The 20,600-nt window shown below is 42.8% G+C and overlaps 1 protein-coding gene across 8 annotated transcripts in view; it reads left to right on the forward strand.

Annotated features, from left to right (window-relative positions):
- The window catches only part of CDYL (chromodomain Y like), a 423,594-nt gene that overhangs the window by 335,989 nt on the left and 67,005 nt on the right, over positions 1 to 20,600 (forward strand). For all 8 annotated transcript variants that reach the window (XM_029590585.1, XM_029590581.1, XM_029590583.1 and 5 more), the window contains one exon: positions 17,756 to 17,966. In XM_029590585.1, coding sequence (XP_029446445.1) covers positions 17,756 to 17,966 — 211 coding nt within the window. The remainder of the gene's footprint in view (positions 1 to 17,755; positions 17,967 to 20,600) is intronic.

The following is a 20,600-nucleotide window of genomic DNA, read 5'->3' on the forward strand; positions in this document are numbered from 1 at the left end:
GCCGCTTCCTGACATCTGCAAAGGCTGCCACCTGGAGTTCCCTCCATACATTTGCAGCCCATTATTGCCTGGACAAAGCTGGAAGACAGGATTCCATCTTCGGCCAGTCTGTCTTGCGTAACCTTTTTCCAGCGTAAGGTACCAACACCCTTCCACCTTCCCGGTAGGGTGCGGATGCCCTCTACCAAATTTCACCCCAGTTGTTGTGCCTGTTGCACGCCGTTGGGTACATTTGGTGCACGATAGGACATCCTCAGCTCGGTACTCACCCATTTGTGAGGACAACCATCCTGCTTGTCCTGTGAGAAGCAAATGTTGCTTACCTGATGTAACAGGTGTTCTCACAGGACAGCAGGATGTTAGTCCTCACGAAACCCGCCCGCCACCCCCGCGGTGTTGGGTTCGTTTTTTTATTATGTTATTTTTCGGCACTGCCTGTAGCTTGAAACAAGACTGAAGGGAGACCCCTGCTGGCTGCAGGGTTAGTGCCGTGCTGGCATGCCCAGTATGGGGCCAGTCAAAGTTCCTGAAACTTTGACAGAAGTTTTCCGTGGTTGGGCTCCATCCTCGATGTCACCCATTTGTGAGGACTAACATCCTGCTGTCCTGTGAGAACACCTGTTACATCAGGTAAGCAACATTGCTTTCTCTAATATGAGAGAGAGGAAACTGAGATAAGATCATAATTTTAGTTTTCATAATATTTAAGGTGGTTTATTTTGAAGAAGCCAATCATGATTGGTTGTAAGACATAATGAGATGAAATTGCTCTATAAGATGCCAGTATCCTTGAGGGGGAAGAAACTTCTATGTTATCTGCATACAATTTATAATGTACCCCAAGGCCATTAAGCAGCTGACATATTGGAGTCAGATAGATGTTAAAAAGGGCTGCTGATAATGTTGAGCCTTGGGAGACACCAGGGGTAAGGGACCCAAGCTGAATTTTCCAACCCAAATGTTTCTTCTTGAGAGCGACACATTAAATAAGAAGTAAATCACGAAACCAGCAATACTGAGAGAACACATTCTAGAGAAAAGAATCAAATGATCAAAGATGACCAAAGGCAAATGAAATATCCAAGAGAATGAGTGCAAAAGAAATTCCATAATCGAAATATATCCAAATGGTATTGAAACTAGAGAGAAGGGGCACTTCCATATTGTGAAATTGCTGAAACCCAAATTGGTACTGATCCAGAGTAGAGTTAGTCAAGAAAAGTGGTGAGTTGTTAAAGTACTGCATTCTCTACTATTTTGGCCAGATATGATAGGGATGAGATGGGACGGTAATTTGAAAGTAATGTCAGGTCAACAGAAGCCTTTTTCAAGACTGGACATACTGATGCTCTTTTCAGTGAGTCGGGCAGAGAACCCACATTCAGTGATATATTTACAAATTTTGAGATGATGCTGGCTGATTCTACTTTGATCAGTTTAACAGAGCCGTGGCGCATGAATGAAGGGGGAGACTTGCTGAATTACCGTATTTTTCGCTCCATAAGACGCACTTTTTTTCCCCCAAAGGTGGGGGGAAAATGTATGTGCGTCTTATGGAGCGAATATAAAAAAAAAAAAACCAAACAAAAATCTAACACCCCCCCCCCCCCCGACTCCCCCAAGACCTGCCGACTTAATTTCCTACACCCCCCCCCCCCAAGACCTGACAAATTAATTTCCTGCAACCCCCCACCCTCCTGACCCCCCAAGACCTGCCGAATTAATTTCCTGCAACCCCCCACCCTCCTGACCCCCCCAAGACCTGCCAAACGTCCCTGGTGGTCCAGCGGGGTCCAGGAGCGGTCCGGGAACGATCTCCTGGGCGTGAGCCGTCGGCTGCCAGTAAACAAAATGGCGCCGACGGCCCTATGCCCTCACTATGTCACTGAGACCGACCGCTGCTATTGGTCGGTCTCAGTGACATAGTGAGGGCATAGGGCCGTCGGCGCCATTTTGTTTACTGGCAGCCGACGGCCCTATGCCCTCACTATGTCACTGAGACCGACCAATAGCAGCGATCGGTCTCAGTGACATAGTGAGGGCATAGGGCCGTCGGCTGCCAGTAAACAAAATGGCGCCGACGGCCCTAAGCCCTCACTATGTCACTGAGACCGACCAATAGCAGCGGTCTGTCTCAGTGACATAGTGAGGGCATAGGGCCGTCGGCGCCATTTTATTTACTGGCAGCCGACGGCTCACGCCCAGGAGATCGTTCCCGGACCGCTCCTGGACCCCCGCTGGACCACCAGGGACGTTTGGCAGGTCTTGGGGGGGTCAGGAGGGTGGGGGGTTGCAGGAAATTAATTCGGCAGGTCTTGGGGGGTCAGGAGGGTGGGGGGTTGCAGGAAATTAATTCGGCAGGTCTTGGGGGGGGTCAGGGGGGTGGAGGTTGTTAATTTAAAGGGTTGGGATGGGGGGGGGGGTTTGGGGGTTCCCACAGAAAGAAAAATTTTCTGATCTGGGGAGTGGACCGAAATGGCCCTCCCCAGACCCGAAAACAAAATGGGGAGAAAAAAAAAAACTATGCACTCCCCTAATTTGCTCCATAAGACGCCCAGACGCAGAGCCGGTTTAGCACAATTTTTTTTTTTTTTTAAATTTTCCCCCTCTGAATCCTAGGTGCGTCTTATGGTCAGGTGCGTCTTATGGAGCGAAAAATACGGTAATTCGATTAATGATGGAAATAGCATCAACTTTCGACACAGTTTCAAAACGTTCCCATCTCGTTCTCTCAGATTTTCCATCATCAATTCCAGTATTTGCAGAATTTTGAAATACTTGCCTGATAGCAATTACTTTTTCATTAAAGTAAATTGCAAAGTATCTGGCAAATTCGGTTCTGGAGCCAAAGGTGGGGTATTAGAGGGCACCAAAATCGGATCAATAATCTGCTTAAAAGAGTGAAAACGTTCTCTTGGTTTATTAAATGACATCGATAATTTGGAGTAAATGTATTCTTTTTTTGCAGCAGTAGTGGCATCTTGATAGCTCAAGTAAGTAAATCAATAGTTGGATGAATTTAACAGGGTAGGATATCATCGCCATCTCTTTTCAGTCCTCATTTCACTTTTCTTATGTTGCAAAGAACTATTAAATCATGAAGCAATGTTAGACGTTGTTACGCTCTCCTTCTCCAAAGGGGAGGAGCTAGCAATCTGTTACGCTCACCTCCTCCAGAGGAGAGGAGTTAGTAATCTGCTGTCGCTCACTTCGCCAGGAGGGCGGAGTTGGCAAGCTGTTCTGCTGTGCACCTGAAAGGGGAAGGAGTAGTGATATGACATGACCTGCTCCTCCAGTGGGGAGGAGTTAGCTATCTGTAATTCTGTTAGCGAACTGCTGTTAGATACTCCTGTAAGGAAAGGAAGTAGCAAGCTGTATCAATCTGCTAAGGAGTAGCAATCTGTTATGGATCAACTCTCCAAGGAAGAGGAGTTGGCAATAGGTATATAGTACTTCACTATTGAGATAGCAATCTATCATGCCCCCCGCTACGGAGTAGCAATCTGAATATATATATATATATATATATATATATATATATATATATATATATATATATATATATATATGCTGCTGGCAAGTCTCAGAGAAAGAGGAGTAGCTGTCTATATAATACTTCCGTGAGCGGAGTCAGTGGTCTGTAGTGGTTGGCTCCCACAAGGTGACAATAGTGAAAGGAATAACCACTTGGAGGAAATGGTGAATCCCTGGGCCGATGGGAGATGACAGCGCTCCCAGGAGGAAATCCTGAGAGGAACCACCGGTTCCTCTCAGGAACCGGTGGTTCCTCTCAGGATTAGACTGGAAGCTGGACTGGAAGCTGGACCACCAGAGGTGGCAGTAGTGAGTCGTTGTGTCCGGCAAGGCTGAAGTCCTGATACTGGAATGTAATCTCTGGGTCGCTGAGCTGTTGAGAGAGACTAGAAGTAGTGAGTAGACAGGGTATACCGGATACAAGATGGTACACTCACAATAGTAGATGTCTGCAATGTCTCTATGCCACAGAGAGTCTTCAGTACATTCAGGAACAGGAGCCGTAGGCGAGCACTGATTCCCACAAACAGTCTGTAATAAGAACTCACAATTCCTGTATATGAAATGGCTTCTAAAGTAGAAGAGAGTCTGTAATAGATTCTAGGGACGTGGGCCCTCATGGAGCGAGTACCGGTTCCTATCTGTAATCTTGCCAAATTAACTCTTGATCTCTACCTGAGATAACGTCTTGGACGGAAAGGAGTCTTCAGAGCAATAGGAATGTAGGCCCTCGTGGAGCAAGTACCGATTCCTATGTAATAAAACCCACTGTGCTCACGTCCGCGATCGCTTCCAGGAAACGAGTCTTCAGAGTATTCTGGCAATCTGAAATCAAGAAGAGAGAGCGGAGCCCCCGTGGAGCGGGTACTCCTGGTAAGTTTGAAAAGGCCGTGCAGTGGGGCCGGGTTTCCCGGCTGACTCGGATCGTTGTTGCAAGTATCGTGGACTGCCGAAGCAAAGTCCCGTTGCAATTCCTTGCTAACTCGTTAGAGGTTAGCAAACAAAGACCTTTTAAAGTACGGATGGATGACGTCACTACGGGGGGGACGCCCCCAGGTTCGCTCCCTTGCTGGTACAAAGTCTGGAGCGCGCGCACACCCTTACGTCATCAGGAACATGGTGCATCCGTAGTGTCAGGCCAGCCCGGAGGAACCGGGACCAAGAGGCGGAGAATAGCCGCGGCTGCACTGTCCGTCAGAGCCGAAGGGAGCGCATCCAGGAAAGAGGGTGGAGCGAGGGGCAAGAAGAGGCACGAACGCAACAGACCTCTTCCTCATGAAGACATTCCTTGGTGCTAAATTGTCAAGGACAGTGTTCAGTGAGGTGTCACATAGGGTCAGCAATTCATCGGGTGAGCCACTATTTGCAGATTCAAGCATTGCTATAAATTCGGAACATTGAGAGGAGAGGATCACCTTGCTGGTGGCTGAAAGGAATCAGTAAGTTTTTGCTTGCGACATTGTCTTTTTAAAAGTATTGGGGCAAAGTTAACTATTTGGGAATATTATTTAGTGTGTTTGTGTGTTTGTGCCTTTAATAGTCAGAAAGGCAGTGAATAAACAAGTTAGACTGTATTTTTAAATAGTCAATAAGGTAGCTAGTAAGCAGTAGGTAGTGTGTTTATTTATAATAGTCTGCAGAACTGAGTGTTCTGCATACTTTTAAAGAACTAAGTGTTTGTATTTAATAGAAACTGAGTGTTTGTACTGAAAAAAAACCTACAACCCCCCCCCCCCCCAAAAAAAAAAAAAGTAGCCAGAAGCTAGAAATAAGCTAGGAGCAGTGTATACCTAAGTAAAAAAGTTGAATAGTTCAGCTCAGTTACTCACCTTGGAAAGGTGTTGAGGTAGTGTGATTGGGTTTGAATAGGGACCAACATTTGTTAATTAAGAGAGCAGTGAGTCACTGTGGCTGACTAAGTGTTAAGGTTGTGTGTTTGATGTAAATAGGTATCATTCTTTGTTAATCAGCACAGCAGTGAGTCACTCAGGAAAACTAACTGAAGTGTAAATCTCTAAATGAACTGTTTTGTACTAATTTACCTTAGAAGCACATTATAAATTAGAAGGGAAGAGCTCAGTAACCCACATTCCAGTGGGAACACTGAGAGGAGAGGATCACCTTGCTGGTGGCTGAAAGGAATCAGTAAGTTTTTGCTTGGGACATTGTCTTTTTAAAAGTATTGGGGCAAAGTTAACTATTTGGGAATGTTATTTAGTGTGTTTGTGTGTTTGTGCCTTTAATAGTCAGAAAGGCAGTGATTAAACAAGTTAGACTGTATTTTTTTTTTTTAAATAGTCAATAAGGTAGCTAGTAAGCAGTAGGTAGTGTGTTTATTGTTAATAGTCTGCAGAACTGAGTGTTTGTATTTAATACAAACTGAGTATTTGTATTGAAAAAAAAAACCACAACCCCCCCCCCCCCCCAAAAAAAAAAAAGTTGCCAGAAGCTAGAAATAAGCTAGGAGCAGTGTATACCTAAGTAAAAAAAAAAGATGAATAGTTCAGCTCAGTTACTCACCTTGGAAAGGTGTTGAGGTAGTGTGGTTGGGTTTGAATAGGGACCAACATTTGTTAATCAAGAGAGCAGTGACTAACTAACTGAAGTTAGTGGAGCACCGGACTTGGTGAGAGAGATAACGGTGGTGGGGCCGCTTGGCAATAGTGATCATAATATGATCAAATTTGATTTAATGACTGGAAGAGGAACAGTATGCAAATCCAAGGCTCTCGTGCTAAACTTTCAAAAGGGAAACTTTGATAAAATGAGAAAAATTGTTAGAAAAAAACTGAAAGGAGCAGCTACAAAAGTAAAAAAAATGTCCAAGAGGTGTGGTCATTGTTAAAAAAAATACCATTCTAGAAGCACAGTCTAGATGTATTCCACACACAGTAAAAACTGTTTTAAATATATCCGAAGCAGAAAGCCTGTGAGGGAGTCAGTTGGACCATTAGATGATCGAGGGGTTAAAGGGGCACTTAGAGAAGAAAAGGCCATCGCGGAAAGATTAAATGATTTCTTTGCTTCGGTGTTCACTGAAGAGGATGTTGGGGAGGTACCCGTAATGAAGAAGGTTTTCATGGGTAATGATTCAGATGGACTGAATCAAATCACGGTGAACCTAGAAGATGTGGTAGGCCTGATTGACAAACTGAAGAGTAGTAAATCACCTGGACCGGATGGTATAGACCCCAGAGTTCTGAAGGAACTAAAAAATGAAATTTCAGACCTATTAGTAAAAATTTGTAATCATCCATTGTACCTGAAGACTGGAGGATAGCAAATGTAACCCCAATATTTAAAAAGGGCTCCAGGGGCGATCCGGGAAACTACAGACCGGTTAGCCTGACTTCAGTGCCAGGAAAAATAGTGGAAAGTGTTCTAAACATCAAAATCACAGAACAAAGTCAGCATGGCTTTACCCAAGGCAAGTCTTGCCTCACAAATCTGCACCACTTTTTTGAAGGCGTTAATAAACATGTGGATAAAGGTGAACCAGTAGATGTAGTATACTTGGATTTTCAGAAGGCGTTTGACAAAGTTCCTCATGAGAGGCTTCTAGGAAAAGTAGAAAGTCATGGAATATGTGGCGATGTTCTTTCGTGGATTGCAAACTGGCTAAAAGACAGGAAACAGAGAGTAGGATTAAATGGACAATTTTCTCAGTGGAAGGGAGTGGACAGTGGAGTGCCTCAGGGATCTGTATTGGGAGCCTTACTTTTCAATATATTTATAAATGATCTGGAAAGAAATACGATGAGTGAGATAATCAAATTTGCAGATGACACAAAATTGTTCAGAGTAGTTAAATCACAAGCAGATTCTGATAAATTGCAGGAAGACCTTGTGAGACTGGAAAATTGGGCATCCAAATGGCAGATGAAATTTAATGTGGATAAGTGCAAGGTGATGCATATAGGGAAAAATAACCCATGCTATAATTACACAATGTTGGGTTCCATATTAGGTGCTACAACCCAAGAAAGAGATCTAGGCGTCATAGTGGATAACACATTGAAATCGTCGGTTCAATGTGCTGCGGCAGTCAAAAAAGCAAACAGAATGTTGGGAATTATTAGAAAGGGAATGGTGAATAAAACGGAAAATGTCATAATGCCTCTGTATCGCTCCATGGTGAGACCGCACCTTGAATACTGTGTACAATTCTGGTCGCCGCATCTCAAAAAAGATATAATAGCGATGAAGAAGGTACAGAGAAGGGCTACCAAAATAAGGGGAATGGAACAGCTCCCCTATGAGGAAAGACTAAAGAGGTTAGGACTTTTCAGCTTGGAGAAGAGACGGCTAAGGGGGGATATGATAGAGATGTTTAAAATCATGAGAGGTCTAGAACAGGTAGATGTGAATCGGTTATTTACTCTTTCGGATAATAGAAAGACTAGGGGGCACTCCATGAAGTTAGCATGGGGCACATTTAAAACTAATCGGAGAAAGTTCTTTTTTACTCAACGCACAATTAAACTCTGGAATTTGTTGCCAGAGGATGTGGTTAGTGCAGTTAGTATAGCTGTGTTTAAAAATGGATTGGATAAGTTCTTGGAGGAGAAGTCCATTACCTGCTATTAAGTTCACTTAGGGCCGGATTTTAAAAGCCCGGCGTGCCTATTTTTCATAGGCCGCCGGCACACGCATAGCCCCGGGACGCGCTTAAGTCCCGGGGCTTCGTAAAAGGGGCGGGAGGGGCGTGTCCGGGGGCTTGGGGCGGGACCGGGGGCGTGAAGCTGGCCCGGGGGTGTGGTCGAGGCCTCCGGACCAGCCCCCGGGTCGGGTGATGGCGCGCCAGCAGCCCGCTGGCACGTGTAGATTTACGCCTGCTTTGTTGGTGTAAATCTGCCAACAAAGGTAGGGGGGGGTTAGATAGGGCCGGGGGGGTGGGTATGGGAGGGAAAGGTGAGGTGAGGCGGAAGGAAAGTTCCCTCCAAGGCCGCTCCGATTTCGGAGCGGCCTTGGAGGGAACAGGCAGCGCGCACCGGGCTCGGCACGCGCAGGTTGCACAAATGTGCACCCCCTTGCGCGCGCTGACCCCAGATTTTATAAGATACGCGCGTATCTTATAAAATCCAGCGTACTTTTGTTCGCGCCTGGTGCACGAACAAATGTACGTGCGCGCGTAAATTTATAAAATCTACCCCTTAGAGCAGAGCTTTCCAAAGTGTGTGTCGTGACACTTTAGTGTGTCGCCTGAGGTGTGCCGGTGTGTCGCGCAAGCCCGTTGCACGTGACATACCGGCAAGTGGGAGCCAATGCGGCCGCCGGTGGACCTCATTCCACTGGCGGCTGAGCAGTGAAGTTTCGCTGGGCTGTGCTGTGTGCCGGAGACACACATCAGGAAGATCGGCAGGGGCCGTGGTGGAGCTTACGTCACCACGGCCCGAAGAAAAAGGGCACATCTAAATGTGCAGGTGCTCCTCCTCCTTCCTGCCCATGCGGCCCCGGAAGAAAAATGTTGCTGGAGCCACACGGGCAGGAAGGAGGAGGAGCATCGTTGTTGCAGCGGGCGAGAAGAGGAGGAGGCCCGGTAGCAGGGTCCCCACCGCGGATCGGCCCGCGAAGAACGGGGACGCCGCGGATCGGCCTGTGAAGAACGGGGACGCCGCTGCCACGGATCGGCCCGCGAAGATCAGGGCCGCTGCAGAGCCCATCCTGCAGCGACCCGTGAAGAGGAGCCCAGAGGTAAGAGAGAGGCTGAGGGGCCCGTAGAGTGTGTGTATGAGATGAGTTGAGAGATTGTGTGTGGGAGTAAGGACCTGAATGTTTGCAGAGACGGCATGTGAGAGCCTGTGTGTATGTGAGAGAGACAACATGTGCCAGTGAGAGCCTGTGTGTATGAATGGTTGTATGAGAGAGAGCATGCAACAGTGAGAGTCTGTGCTTGAGCAAGACAGCATGTGGGAGTGAGAGAGAGCCTGGGTATGTGAGAGACAGCATGGGCAAGAGAGACTGTGTATGAATGATTGTATGAGAGAGAGCATGTGAGAGTGAGAGCCTGTGTGTGTGAGAGAGAGAGAGAAAGCATGTGAGAATGAGAACCTGACTGTATGTTTGAGGGAAGAAGATAGATGGAGAGAAAAGAAATAGAAAACAAAGACAATATGAAAGGAATTGGCAAAAAAATAAAGAGGAGGTGGAACAAAAAAGCCTGTGACCAACCGATTAGAAAACTAAGATCAGACAGAAAAGGTAAAAATAAATAAATAAATTACTTTTTACTGATTGGCACATGTAATCTTTGGTAATGTGCAAGAGTAGCACTTTCTCTATGCGGATCTCACAATGTACGAGATCAACATGGAGGAAGTGGAAGCCCACGGGTCCTACACAGAGGAGGCAGCAGAATGGGCTTCAGTGTCAGTAGCAGCAATCGGCACCTCCCCAATAGCCATGCGGCAGCAGTGACAGTGGCAGCAGAGGAATGAGAGAGGCTCCGAGGTTGCTGGCAAAAGAAAGAGAGGGCTCTGCCTTTAGTGTGCATGTGTATGAATGGGAGTCTGCCTGGGGGTGTTGTGTGTGAATGCATGGGTGCCTGCCTGAGGGTGTGTCTGTGTATGAGAATGTATGGGTGTCTTCCTGGGGTTTGTATGTGTGAGAATAGGTGCCTGCCTGTGTGTGGTGTGTGTGTGTGTGTGTGTGTGTGTTTGTGTGTGTGTGTGAGAATGAATGTGTGCATGCCTGGGGGATGGTGAGGGAGTGGTGTGAAAATGAATGGGAGCCTGCCTGGGGGTCAGTTTCAGTGTGTGAGAGTGACTGGGAGCTTTCCTGGGTGTGTGTGTTTGTGTGTATGTGAGGGAGCCAGAGAGAGTGAGAGCATGTGTGTGTATGAGAAAATCCAGGGAAGTAAGAGTTTGTGTGGGGGGGGGGGGGGGGGTGTGGAGGGGGGAGAGAGTGTCTTAGAGCCTGAGAGTGTGTCAGTGTCTGTGAGAGCGAGAAGTTATGGTGGGTATAAGATCATGAATATGTATGTATGTGACAGTGTATGTGTGAGAGAGAATGGACATGGGAGTATGTGTGAGAGAGAGAGGATAACCTCCTAATCCTCGACAGTATCAGGGTGACTGGAAATCAAGAGCTCCCACGTATGGACAGCAGGGGCTTTTTTAAATTCTTATTAGTTTAAATTATTGGGTATTATTTGATATATGTGCTGTTTTTAAATATTTTATTGGTATTTGGGAAATTGTAAAAAATGTATATGATTTTAATTAATAGAAATTCTATTTATCAGTAGTTTTAAAATATTCATTTATTAGTATGGTTTTACTATTATAACTGATGCTTTATGTTTCTTGATTTTATTTGTTTTATGAGGAATGGTGGTTCTGTTTTTCCATTGTTAATACACAGAGTCTGGCTTCTTGGGGTTTCCATTTCAGTTTTTGTCTAATTTGTGCTCCTTTATTGTGTATTCTGTATTTGGTGAGGGCCTGTCACTGCTCTGTGTGTGTGATCATGATGAGAGATTCTGCTAGCATAGGGATCTATAGCAATCTGGTTTGTTTTGTTTCCTCAGTAGGTGGTGTATTGGTATTCTAGGACCCAGTGTAATATTTACCCTTGCTTTTTCACAGGTAGGGTTATTGTTGTTTGAGTGCTTGGTGTTATTACTGTTGTGTTACAATGGGATTGCAGTATAGATTTTGAGTGTCTTTTTTGCGAGATTTTGTGTTAGCTCACAATGTGCCTGGCAGTGGAAGGTGTTTGTGCTGCTGTTACTGTGAGGTGACACCAGAATTTGAAAATATCTTTTAGTATGATGAGCTGTAAGGGAAACATCCAAGCTCCATTGTTTGGGGGAATTTCAGTGGATGCACAGAGTTACAGAACTGGAGGTGCAGGATTTATATTGACATTCTGTCCCTTCCTATAAATTCCAGACTTCACTCTCATAGCCATATAGAATTAGTTGAATGAGGCTATCAAATAATTATATAGTGTGAAACTGGCCAGCTTTTTAAAATTACGCAGAAGACCCGACTTTCTTATTAACACCAAATATTCAAAATCTGTGTTCATCCCATCAAGCTCATATATCTCATTAAAGAGGTAAATTGAGTAACACAATAACTTTGTTTTATTATTGTTATTCATAAATTAGAACAATAACATTAATCTTGGAATATTATATATTTTTAATATAAATGAGGTTTTCACAAGATAGGTTGTGTCGTTAAACATTTTATTATGTATATATTTAAGGAAACATACATAAATTGTCGAAATAAATTTTGTTCGTTTAACCTTTATCTCTGGTTTGCTAGTAGACTGAATTACTGTGTCCCGAAATTATGTTTGTCTAAAAAGTGTGTCACCAACATGAAAAGTTTGGAAAGCTCTGCCTTAGAGAATAGCCACTGCCATTAGCAATGGTAGCATGGAATAGACTTAGCTTTTGGGTACTTGCCAGGTTCTTATGGCCTGGATTGGCACTGTTGGAAACAGGATACTGGGGTTGATGGATCCTTGGTCTGACCCAGTATGGCATTTTCTTATGATCTTATGTTCTTATCATCTGGGTTTATAAAACCTCACTTCAAGGATTTAACTTGTTAAAGCAGAGACTGAGAATTTTGAGAAATGGTAGCTCCATAGTACTACTTTAGCAGAGATACATTCATTGCATACGGAAAATGCTCAGTGTGCTGCGGCAATCAAAAAAGCAAACAATGGAAGGGAATGGTAAATAAAACGGAGAATGTCATAATGCCTCTATATTGCTCCATGGTGAGACTGCACCTTGAATACTATGTACAATTCTGGTCGCTGCATCTCAAAAAAGATATAGTTGCAATGGAAACTGTACAGAGAAGGGCGACCAAAATGATAAAGGGGGTGGAACAGCTCCCCTATGAGGAAAGATTAAAGAGGTTAGGACTTTTCAGCTTGGAGAAGAGACAGGAAATATGATAGAAGTGTTTAAAATCATGAGAGGTCTAGAACGGGTAAATGTAAATCGGTTATTTACTCTTTCGTATAATAGAAGGATTAGGAGGCCCTCCATGAACTTAGCATGTAGCACATTTAAAACTAATTGGAGAAAATTCTTTTTCACTCAACGCACAATTAAACTCTGGAATTTGTTGCCAGGGGATGTGGTTACTGCAGTTAGTGTAGCTGGGTTTAAAAAAGGTTTGGATAAGTTCTTAGAGGAGAAATCCATTACTATTAATCAAGTTGACTTAGAAAATAGCCACTGCTATTACTAGCATCAGTAGCGTGGGATATACTTAGTTTTTGGGTACTTGCCAGGAACTTGTAGCCTGGATTGGCCACTGTTGGAAACAGGATGCTGGGCTTGATGAACCCTTGATCTGACCCAGTATGGCAATTTCTTATGTTCTTACTAACTTGGGTGAATATCCAGCTCTGTGGGTGGAGACAGAAATCACCTGTTGCCACCACATGCTGACAATGTATCAAGTAGAGTAATAGCAGCATGAGACAAATTAGTGTCAACATGAAGGTTGAAGTCTCCAAAAATAACCCTCTTGAATAAATCTAAATTAGCATTCAACAGGACCTTTATTAAAGGAGAAGAATTATGGGACCAGGTGAACAATAAAGAAGGCATATATTTAGTACATTTGACTTCAAACAAAGAATCTCATTAGGGGTCGGGATAGAAATATCAATTTTGCTAAAATTCAGATGGATCTTATAGAAAGTTGCCAAACCAAACCCTCCCCCCGTGACCCGTCCGAGATTGATATACATCGATTCAGTGTGGGAATATCATAACTCAGTGAAACAAAAACAGGTGAAACAGAAATCAGTAAGTCATGAATAATTTCACATTTCTTAGAAACAGATTGAGCATTAACCAAAAGGAACATTAGTGTTGCAGAGACTAGAATTGATGACGATTGTTGCAACTGTACCTGAATAAGTGCAGACCTGAAGGAAGGTGGTCGGCTATATCTAGAAATCCCCTAGGACCATAGCGTCCCTGACCCAGGCGTGCACAAAGGGGCAGGCTCCTTTGTCATGCTCCTTCATGCATGTGACAGACACTTGCCCCTCTGGTGTCCACACCCCAGAATTAGTCAGTCACTGCTAATGATGTCAGTCTGTGGGTGGAGCTTAGTGTTGGGGCACGGGGGTCCACTGGGGCAAGGCTGGAGTAGAAGACAGCAGCAGTCGGTAGTATCCTGCCAATATAGGGGGCAGGAAAGGCTCAAAGACAGCAGCACAGATAAAAGTTCCGCTGGCATCCGTACTCCATAATTAAAGCGTGTTGCTGCTAATGATGTCAGTACATGGGTGGGGTTTAGGGTTGAGGCATGTGGGTTCACTGAAGCAAGGCTGGGGTGGAAGACAACAGTAGTCTGTGGTATCCTGCTGATGACTTGATGGTATACCCCACAGAGTTCTGAAAGAACTCAAAATAAAATTGCACACCTATTACTAGTAATTTGTAAGGTATCCTTAAAATTGTGTCTTGTACCTGCAGATTGGCCAATATAATGTCACTCTTTAAGAAGAGCTCCAGGGATGATCCTGGAAACTATAGACCAGTGAGCCTGATGACAGTGCTTGGAAAAATCGTAGAAACTATTCTAAAGAACAAAATTACAGAACATAATGGTTTAATGGGACACAACCAACATGGATTTACTTAAGAGAAGGCTTGCCTCACCAATCTGCTACATTTTCTTTTGAAGGGGTTAATAAAGATGTGGATAAGGGTGAGCCAGTAGATATAGTGTATCTGAATTTTCAGAAGGCGTTTGACAAAGTTCTTAATGAGAGATTCCTGTGAAAATTAAAAAGACATGGGATAGGAGGCAATGTCCTTTCATAGATTGTGAGCTGTTTAAAAGACATGAAGCAGAGTTGGATTAAATGATCAGTTTTCTCAATGGAGCAAGATAAGTAGTGGAATGCTCCAAGGATCTGTACTGATATCGGAACTTTTTAATATATTTATAAATGATCTGGAAAAGGGAACGACAAATGAGATCAGATTTGCAGTTGAGACAAAATTATTCCAAGTTAATTCATAAGCAGATTGTGAGAAATTGCAAGAGGCTCTTCAGAGACCAGGGGACTGTGCATCCAAATGGCAGATGAAATTTAATGTGGACAAGTGCAAAGTCACATATATATAGGGAAAAGTAATCCAAACTAGTTATATGGTGTTAGGATCAGTATTAGGAGTATAATAAGCCAGGAAAAAGATCAAATCATCATTGTGGGCAATACGTTGAAATCCTTGGCTTAATGTGCAGCAGCAGTCAAGAAAGCAAACATAATATGAATTATTAGGAAAGGAATGGAGAATAAAACAGTGAATATCATAATACCTCTGACTAGGGGACACCTTATGAAGTTACTAAATAGCACGATTAAAACAAATCAGAGAAAATTATTTTTTGCACGCAATGCACAATTAAGCTCTGGAATTCATTGCCAGAGAATGTTGTAACGACAGTTAACATAGCTGGATTTTAAAAAGGTTTGAACAAGTTTCTGGAGGAAAAGGCCAAAAACCGTTATTAACCAGGTAGACTTAAGGAAAGCCCCAGCTTATGCCTAGACGTAAGCAATATAGAAACTATCTATTATTTGGAATCCTATCAGGTACTTATGACCTGGTTTGGCCACTGTTGTAATCAAGATACTGGGCATGATAAACCTTTTGATCTAACCCAGTATGACAGTTCTTTCTTAAAGCTTATTATTCAGATACAGAGGTTTGTAAAGCCACTACCTCGAGGTCTCTTCACAGTTTTCCAAGCACTATTGAACTGATTAAATGAACATCAAGTGATTCAGCTTTCAGGAGAATAATGTTACAGGCTTCAGTGGATTCCATACTGAGGTACTCCTGTGGTAAGCCCCAACTGGTACCAGATTGGCTTTGAATGAATTAGAAGAAGAATTTTGACTTATCATTGTCCATTAACTTCACACCAAATCTTCTTAGAGCTCTAGCATTGCAGAAGAGTTTGGTATTCATATTGTGTAATTTCATTGCTTGTGGATTAGTTCAGAAGAAATTGTTCAGATTGGAAATGAGCAGGCAAGAGGAGCAGTAATATGGGGCAGAAAGATATCATAGTATGTCATAAACAGGATATTTTCATCCATGTATGTGATATTCCTGCCAGTACACACTAGTGTGGAGTTCATAATAAAAGACAGTGACCAGTAAAGCAAAATTCCTGTTACAGAGTATTGCAATATTTTTGTTTCTTCTCTATTTTCTTCCTCTAGGATCTTTGCTTCTCTCCTTTCCCTAATGGCATGCCAGGGCTACTTAGCGCATCCTCACTGGCTGGTGGGGGTACCACCTCTAAGGTGTGCCATCAGCAGTACTCAGCTGATAAGGACAACCACAATAAAGAAATCATCTTTTCTTCCTTTCTCTGTAGACCTCGACACACCACCCTCGCAGCATGCCCAGGCCTGACTGGCTCCAGAGAACACCTATGATCCACATGAATCTGGATCTAGAGTGTTATATCCTGAGCAATAAGGCTAGCGCCAGAGGAACAATTTTTGTTAGATAAATTAATAAATAAAATTCAAAATTACGTTTTAGCACAGATTGAACTTCAACATATTTGGCCCTGCTTGGCAACCCTGCAGGAAATTCCTAAGACAGAAGTCCCCGTCAGCCTATGCTTGCTATGATCTTGCATATGTCAGCCAGTTTAATGATTTAGGGATTGACGATTGCTTGAAACTCATGTCCTATTAATCAATTTTTTTTAAATTCTTGTATCTGTCATTGCAATAACATTTAATAGCAAAGTTTGTCCAAATAATGAGGGACTATGGTGTGTAGTATCCACAGAACCTTTTATACAGCATTCCCATGTCCTGGTTCTCCTAAAATGCAGCATTTATTTTTTTTACAGAGAATACAATACAAATCACTATGTACCATACATAAATTAATCCATATCAAAAAAACAGAATGGCTAATCACTGCACTGAAATTACACATCCCAACAGGAACCTGAGATCCGCAAACAAGGCATTACTAACTATTCCCTCCGTTAAAACTGCAAGACTAATTCAAGTAAGGGACAGAGCCCTATCATTAGCAGGGCCAACATTATGGAACACCATGCCATCAGAAATCAGACTGCAAAAAGACATCAAACTATTCAAAAAGAGCCTAAAAACATGGCTATTTAAACAAGCATACCACAAAGAGAATGGAAAATAGAATCCAAAGAATTGTAGAAAGCGATGTTTGTGCTTTGACACAACACACCTACTCATAATGAGTGTTTTTACTTTTAAGCAGTAACAGATAACATATAGATTATTAATAATTTTGAACTGACCTGATAAACCTAAACACACAACCTCACCTAGCATCTTATAGCTATTATGAAACTCTGTACCGTACCTTACAGGCACCTGTCTAGATGTTAAAATAACAGTTAAACAACATTATTTTAAGTGCCTTATTGTTAACCGTTGTGACGACTTCTAGTTTAACGACGGTATAGAAAAGAGTTAAAATAAAGCTGGAAATTTTGTTTTACATGCTTTCACCAATTCATTCTTTTGTGAAAATAATACAGTATATCTGAAATGACTGTGGAATATATTCAGTGATAGAGAAAATTTTACCTTGGTAGCTCCAGACTTCTCCATACACGAACAGTTACAAAATTATTCAAACAGTAAAAGCTGTGGGCTACTTAATGGAAATTGGAAATTCATATGGGTATTCATGTGCAGGTTGATCAAAATCTCTTCCAGTTTTCTGATTTGCTAAATTTGCATATGCTGTTTAATCTTTTGGTTTATAAGGGAATTGATAACTGGGTTTATAAAAGTGATACTTTCTCTTGTTGTATAGATAATATACAGAAGTTATTTGTGTAAAACTGAAACTATATAATAGCTCATAAATTGCATATTAGTTTGTAGGATCAATTTAGATTATCCTTTTCTTAACTTGAAATGTAGAATATTTTACCAAACGACTAACATTTGATTAACTTTGCAGAAAAGGTTTTTCAAGTGTATGAAGCCTCTTAGTGTGAGTGATGCTCACCAGTTAGTGTTTTGAGGCCTAATAATTTAAAAATATGATCTAATTGATAAGGATAGTATTTTATTTTTATCACAGTACAATGTTTAAACACTACCACATGTAAAAGTGAATATAAAATAACATGTGGCTGCCAATGCACAATACAAAGTTCAGTTAATATTGTTAAGCATAATTATTTCTTTTTAGGAATTTTGTGAACACTTTTATTCAGTTTAAGAAACCCATTATTGTAGCAGTAAATGGACCTGCAGTTGGACTTGGAGCATCCATATTGCCTCTTTGTGATGTTGTTTGGGCTAATGAGAAGGCCTGGTTTCAAACACCATACACTACTTTTGGACAAAGTCCTGATGGCTGTTCATCACTTACATTTCCTAGGATAATGGGCCTGGCTTCTGTAAGTAATTGTTTCTTTTTTTAACATTTGAGGTTATTGTTGTGAAAGGTAGCAGATGTACAGCATGTGAAACTAACATTCTTTCTGTTTATAGTAAAAAAAACAAAACAAAAAAAAAACAACCCAGGCTTTCCCACTATCCCCCCATTCCATTGTACGTTGACCCAACTCTAGGGAAACAACATCTGTTTCAGAAGGTCTAATGAATTCATTCTGTGGATTATCTGGGCTAATAAATATTTATTTTGAAACAGCATTTTTAGCAATAAAGTCTGCATGCAAAACACATTTAGTAATAGATTTTTTATTTTTTTTATTTTTTTGAGCTGTGTAATTATTGAAGTTACATTAAAAGATTATTCTTCTCTAAACATGCTACCAGCAAGAAGGCATTCAAGTCTAAGAGCCAGCAGTTCTACAATAAGCTATCCAGTAAAGTCCTTGCAAAAGGAGCAAAGCACTCTTAGGAAATAATGTAATATTCGTACAAGTAAGGCCTTGGTTCACTAAGGCTTTATTTTCCATTTTGTATGTCTGGGGAAAAAACCTTGATGAATCATGTCCTAAATGATAGATATGACTTAAATTATATTGTCAAAAGTCAGGGTAAGACCATTCCGTTAATTTGTAATAAAGGAGTTACATTTCTATGTTTAAAGAAGAAAAGTAATGGACCATATTTTTAAGTTTGTGAAAGCATTATAACAGTTTCTGAGAGCATTACAACAGTTCATGTATGAAATATCCAAACATGGGGCAGTAAAACTACGAATCACTGCTTTTAATAGCTTTTAAGATCCCAATTGTGTTGGTGGTTTTAGTATTGTGAATACTCCTCTAAAAACTAAATGGACATCCCCAGTTTTATACGCCACATAATTGCTGTCAGAACATAGTGATTTTTGATTGCTATAGTCCATGCCAGATTTGAACCAGTGACATATAACATTGTTACCTTTGTAAACCCCCTCTGACCCAGGTTATAGCATTGGCAAAAATTGTAAATCATTGTGAAAATATCTTATTTATATAACTGTTAACCAATTTTTAGATTAAAAACTTTTGTTTAACAGTCACAAAAGAGAATTGACCTGTAGTCTATAGATTAAACTTTATAACATAGGAAGATATCTAATAGGTTATACTGAGTCATAGCAAGAATACACAGATGTAGCATATGAGCTTGTAAGACCACATAGATTTATTTATTTAAAAAGTTTTATAACCCACTTTCTTACAGGACAAGCAGGATGGTAGTCCTCACATATGGGTGACATCACAGGATGGAGCCCAATCACAGAACACTTCTGTCAAAGTTTCCAGAACTTTGACTGGCCCCTACTGGGCATGCCCAGCATGGCACTAACCCTGCAGCCAGCAGGGGTCCCCCTTCAGTCTTCTTTTTTCCGCGGAGCAGTAGCCTCGCGGTTAAGGAGCTCTGCAGAGATTCCTGACAGGAATTTTCCTCACGGAATTACTAAAAGTTAATTTGCCCCACAGGGGTCCCTCCTTTAAATTTTTCAAGCCGTGGTACTCCAGTAAGTTTTTACCCGTTCTCTGTCGATTACCGTCGAGTTTGGCCCTCGTGGCCTACTGGCCGTCGACCGTACCGCGGTTCAATTTTTTCCATTGCCATGGCGTCTGGGTTCCGTCGGTGCCTGGACTGTAATTGCACCATGTCCATCAAAGACCCCCATAAAGTCTGTGTAATGTGTCTTGGACGAGAGCACGATGTCTTGACCTGCACCAAATGTGCCCTAATGACACCAAAAGGACGCAAGGCCAGAATGGAGAAGATGGAACTTCTCTTCCGTGCTCAAACCCCAGCTCCATCAACTTCGCGCCAGCATCGACCACCGGCCGGTGACCGTCCAGCATTGACGACATCTCGGCCTTCGACACCCTCTACTCGCAGGGACAAACATCAACATCGAAAGTCTCGGACCATCGAGGGAGCGAAATCATCGACCTCGCCATCATCCAAGCCGCCGTCGTAGAAACCCCATGCAGAAAAGGCAACGACCTTTTTGGTGACCAGGTCACAGAGGCAACCCTCACCCAACAGCGTATCGGGAGCTGCGACTCTGCCTTTAACGGTGGTCCCTCCGGCTATGTTTCTGCCTCCTTCTTCTGATCCGGACCCGGGGCTGCTTGCTCCAGGTCTCCGAGAAGAACTGGACCGGATGGTTCCTCCGGCATCTGTACCAATTTTGGAACCGACCACTGACCCGATTCCGGCAGCATTGGCACCGCTGCTCTCCAGGATGGAAGTGCTCATTGCCGCTTTTCCATCAATGGACCCCGGGTCGCCGATGGCTCCAGTGCCCTCCCCGCTTACTCTGTCATCGGTAGGAGAAACACTGTTCCGCATCCCTCCATCTGGAGTTCTACCTCAGCTATCGATGCCGATACATCCATCTCCACCGGTCCAACCATCGGTGCCGATACGCCTGTCAGTGTCACCAAGCCATCCATCGATGCCCTCGTTGCCTGCGCCGGTGCCTTCGATGCCTTCATCGGTGCCTCCAATTATTCCTTCGATTCCTTCGGAGCCTAGACCAGGACCCTCGGGTATCCCACCACCCCATCATCCTCTAGTTCCTAAAGGGGCAAGTGCTGATCCCTATGATACCT

This window comes from Rhinatrema bivittatum, chromosome 2, assembly GCF_901001135.1.
Source record: "Rhinatrema bivittatum chromosome 2, aRhiBiv1.1, whole genome shotgun sequence".
Classification (NCBI taxonomy): Eukaryota; Metazoa; Chordata; class Amphibia; order Gymnophiona; family Rhinatrematidae; genus Rhinatrema; species Rhinatrema bivittatum.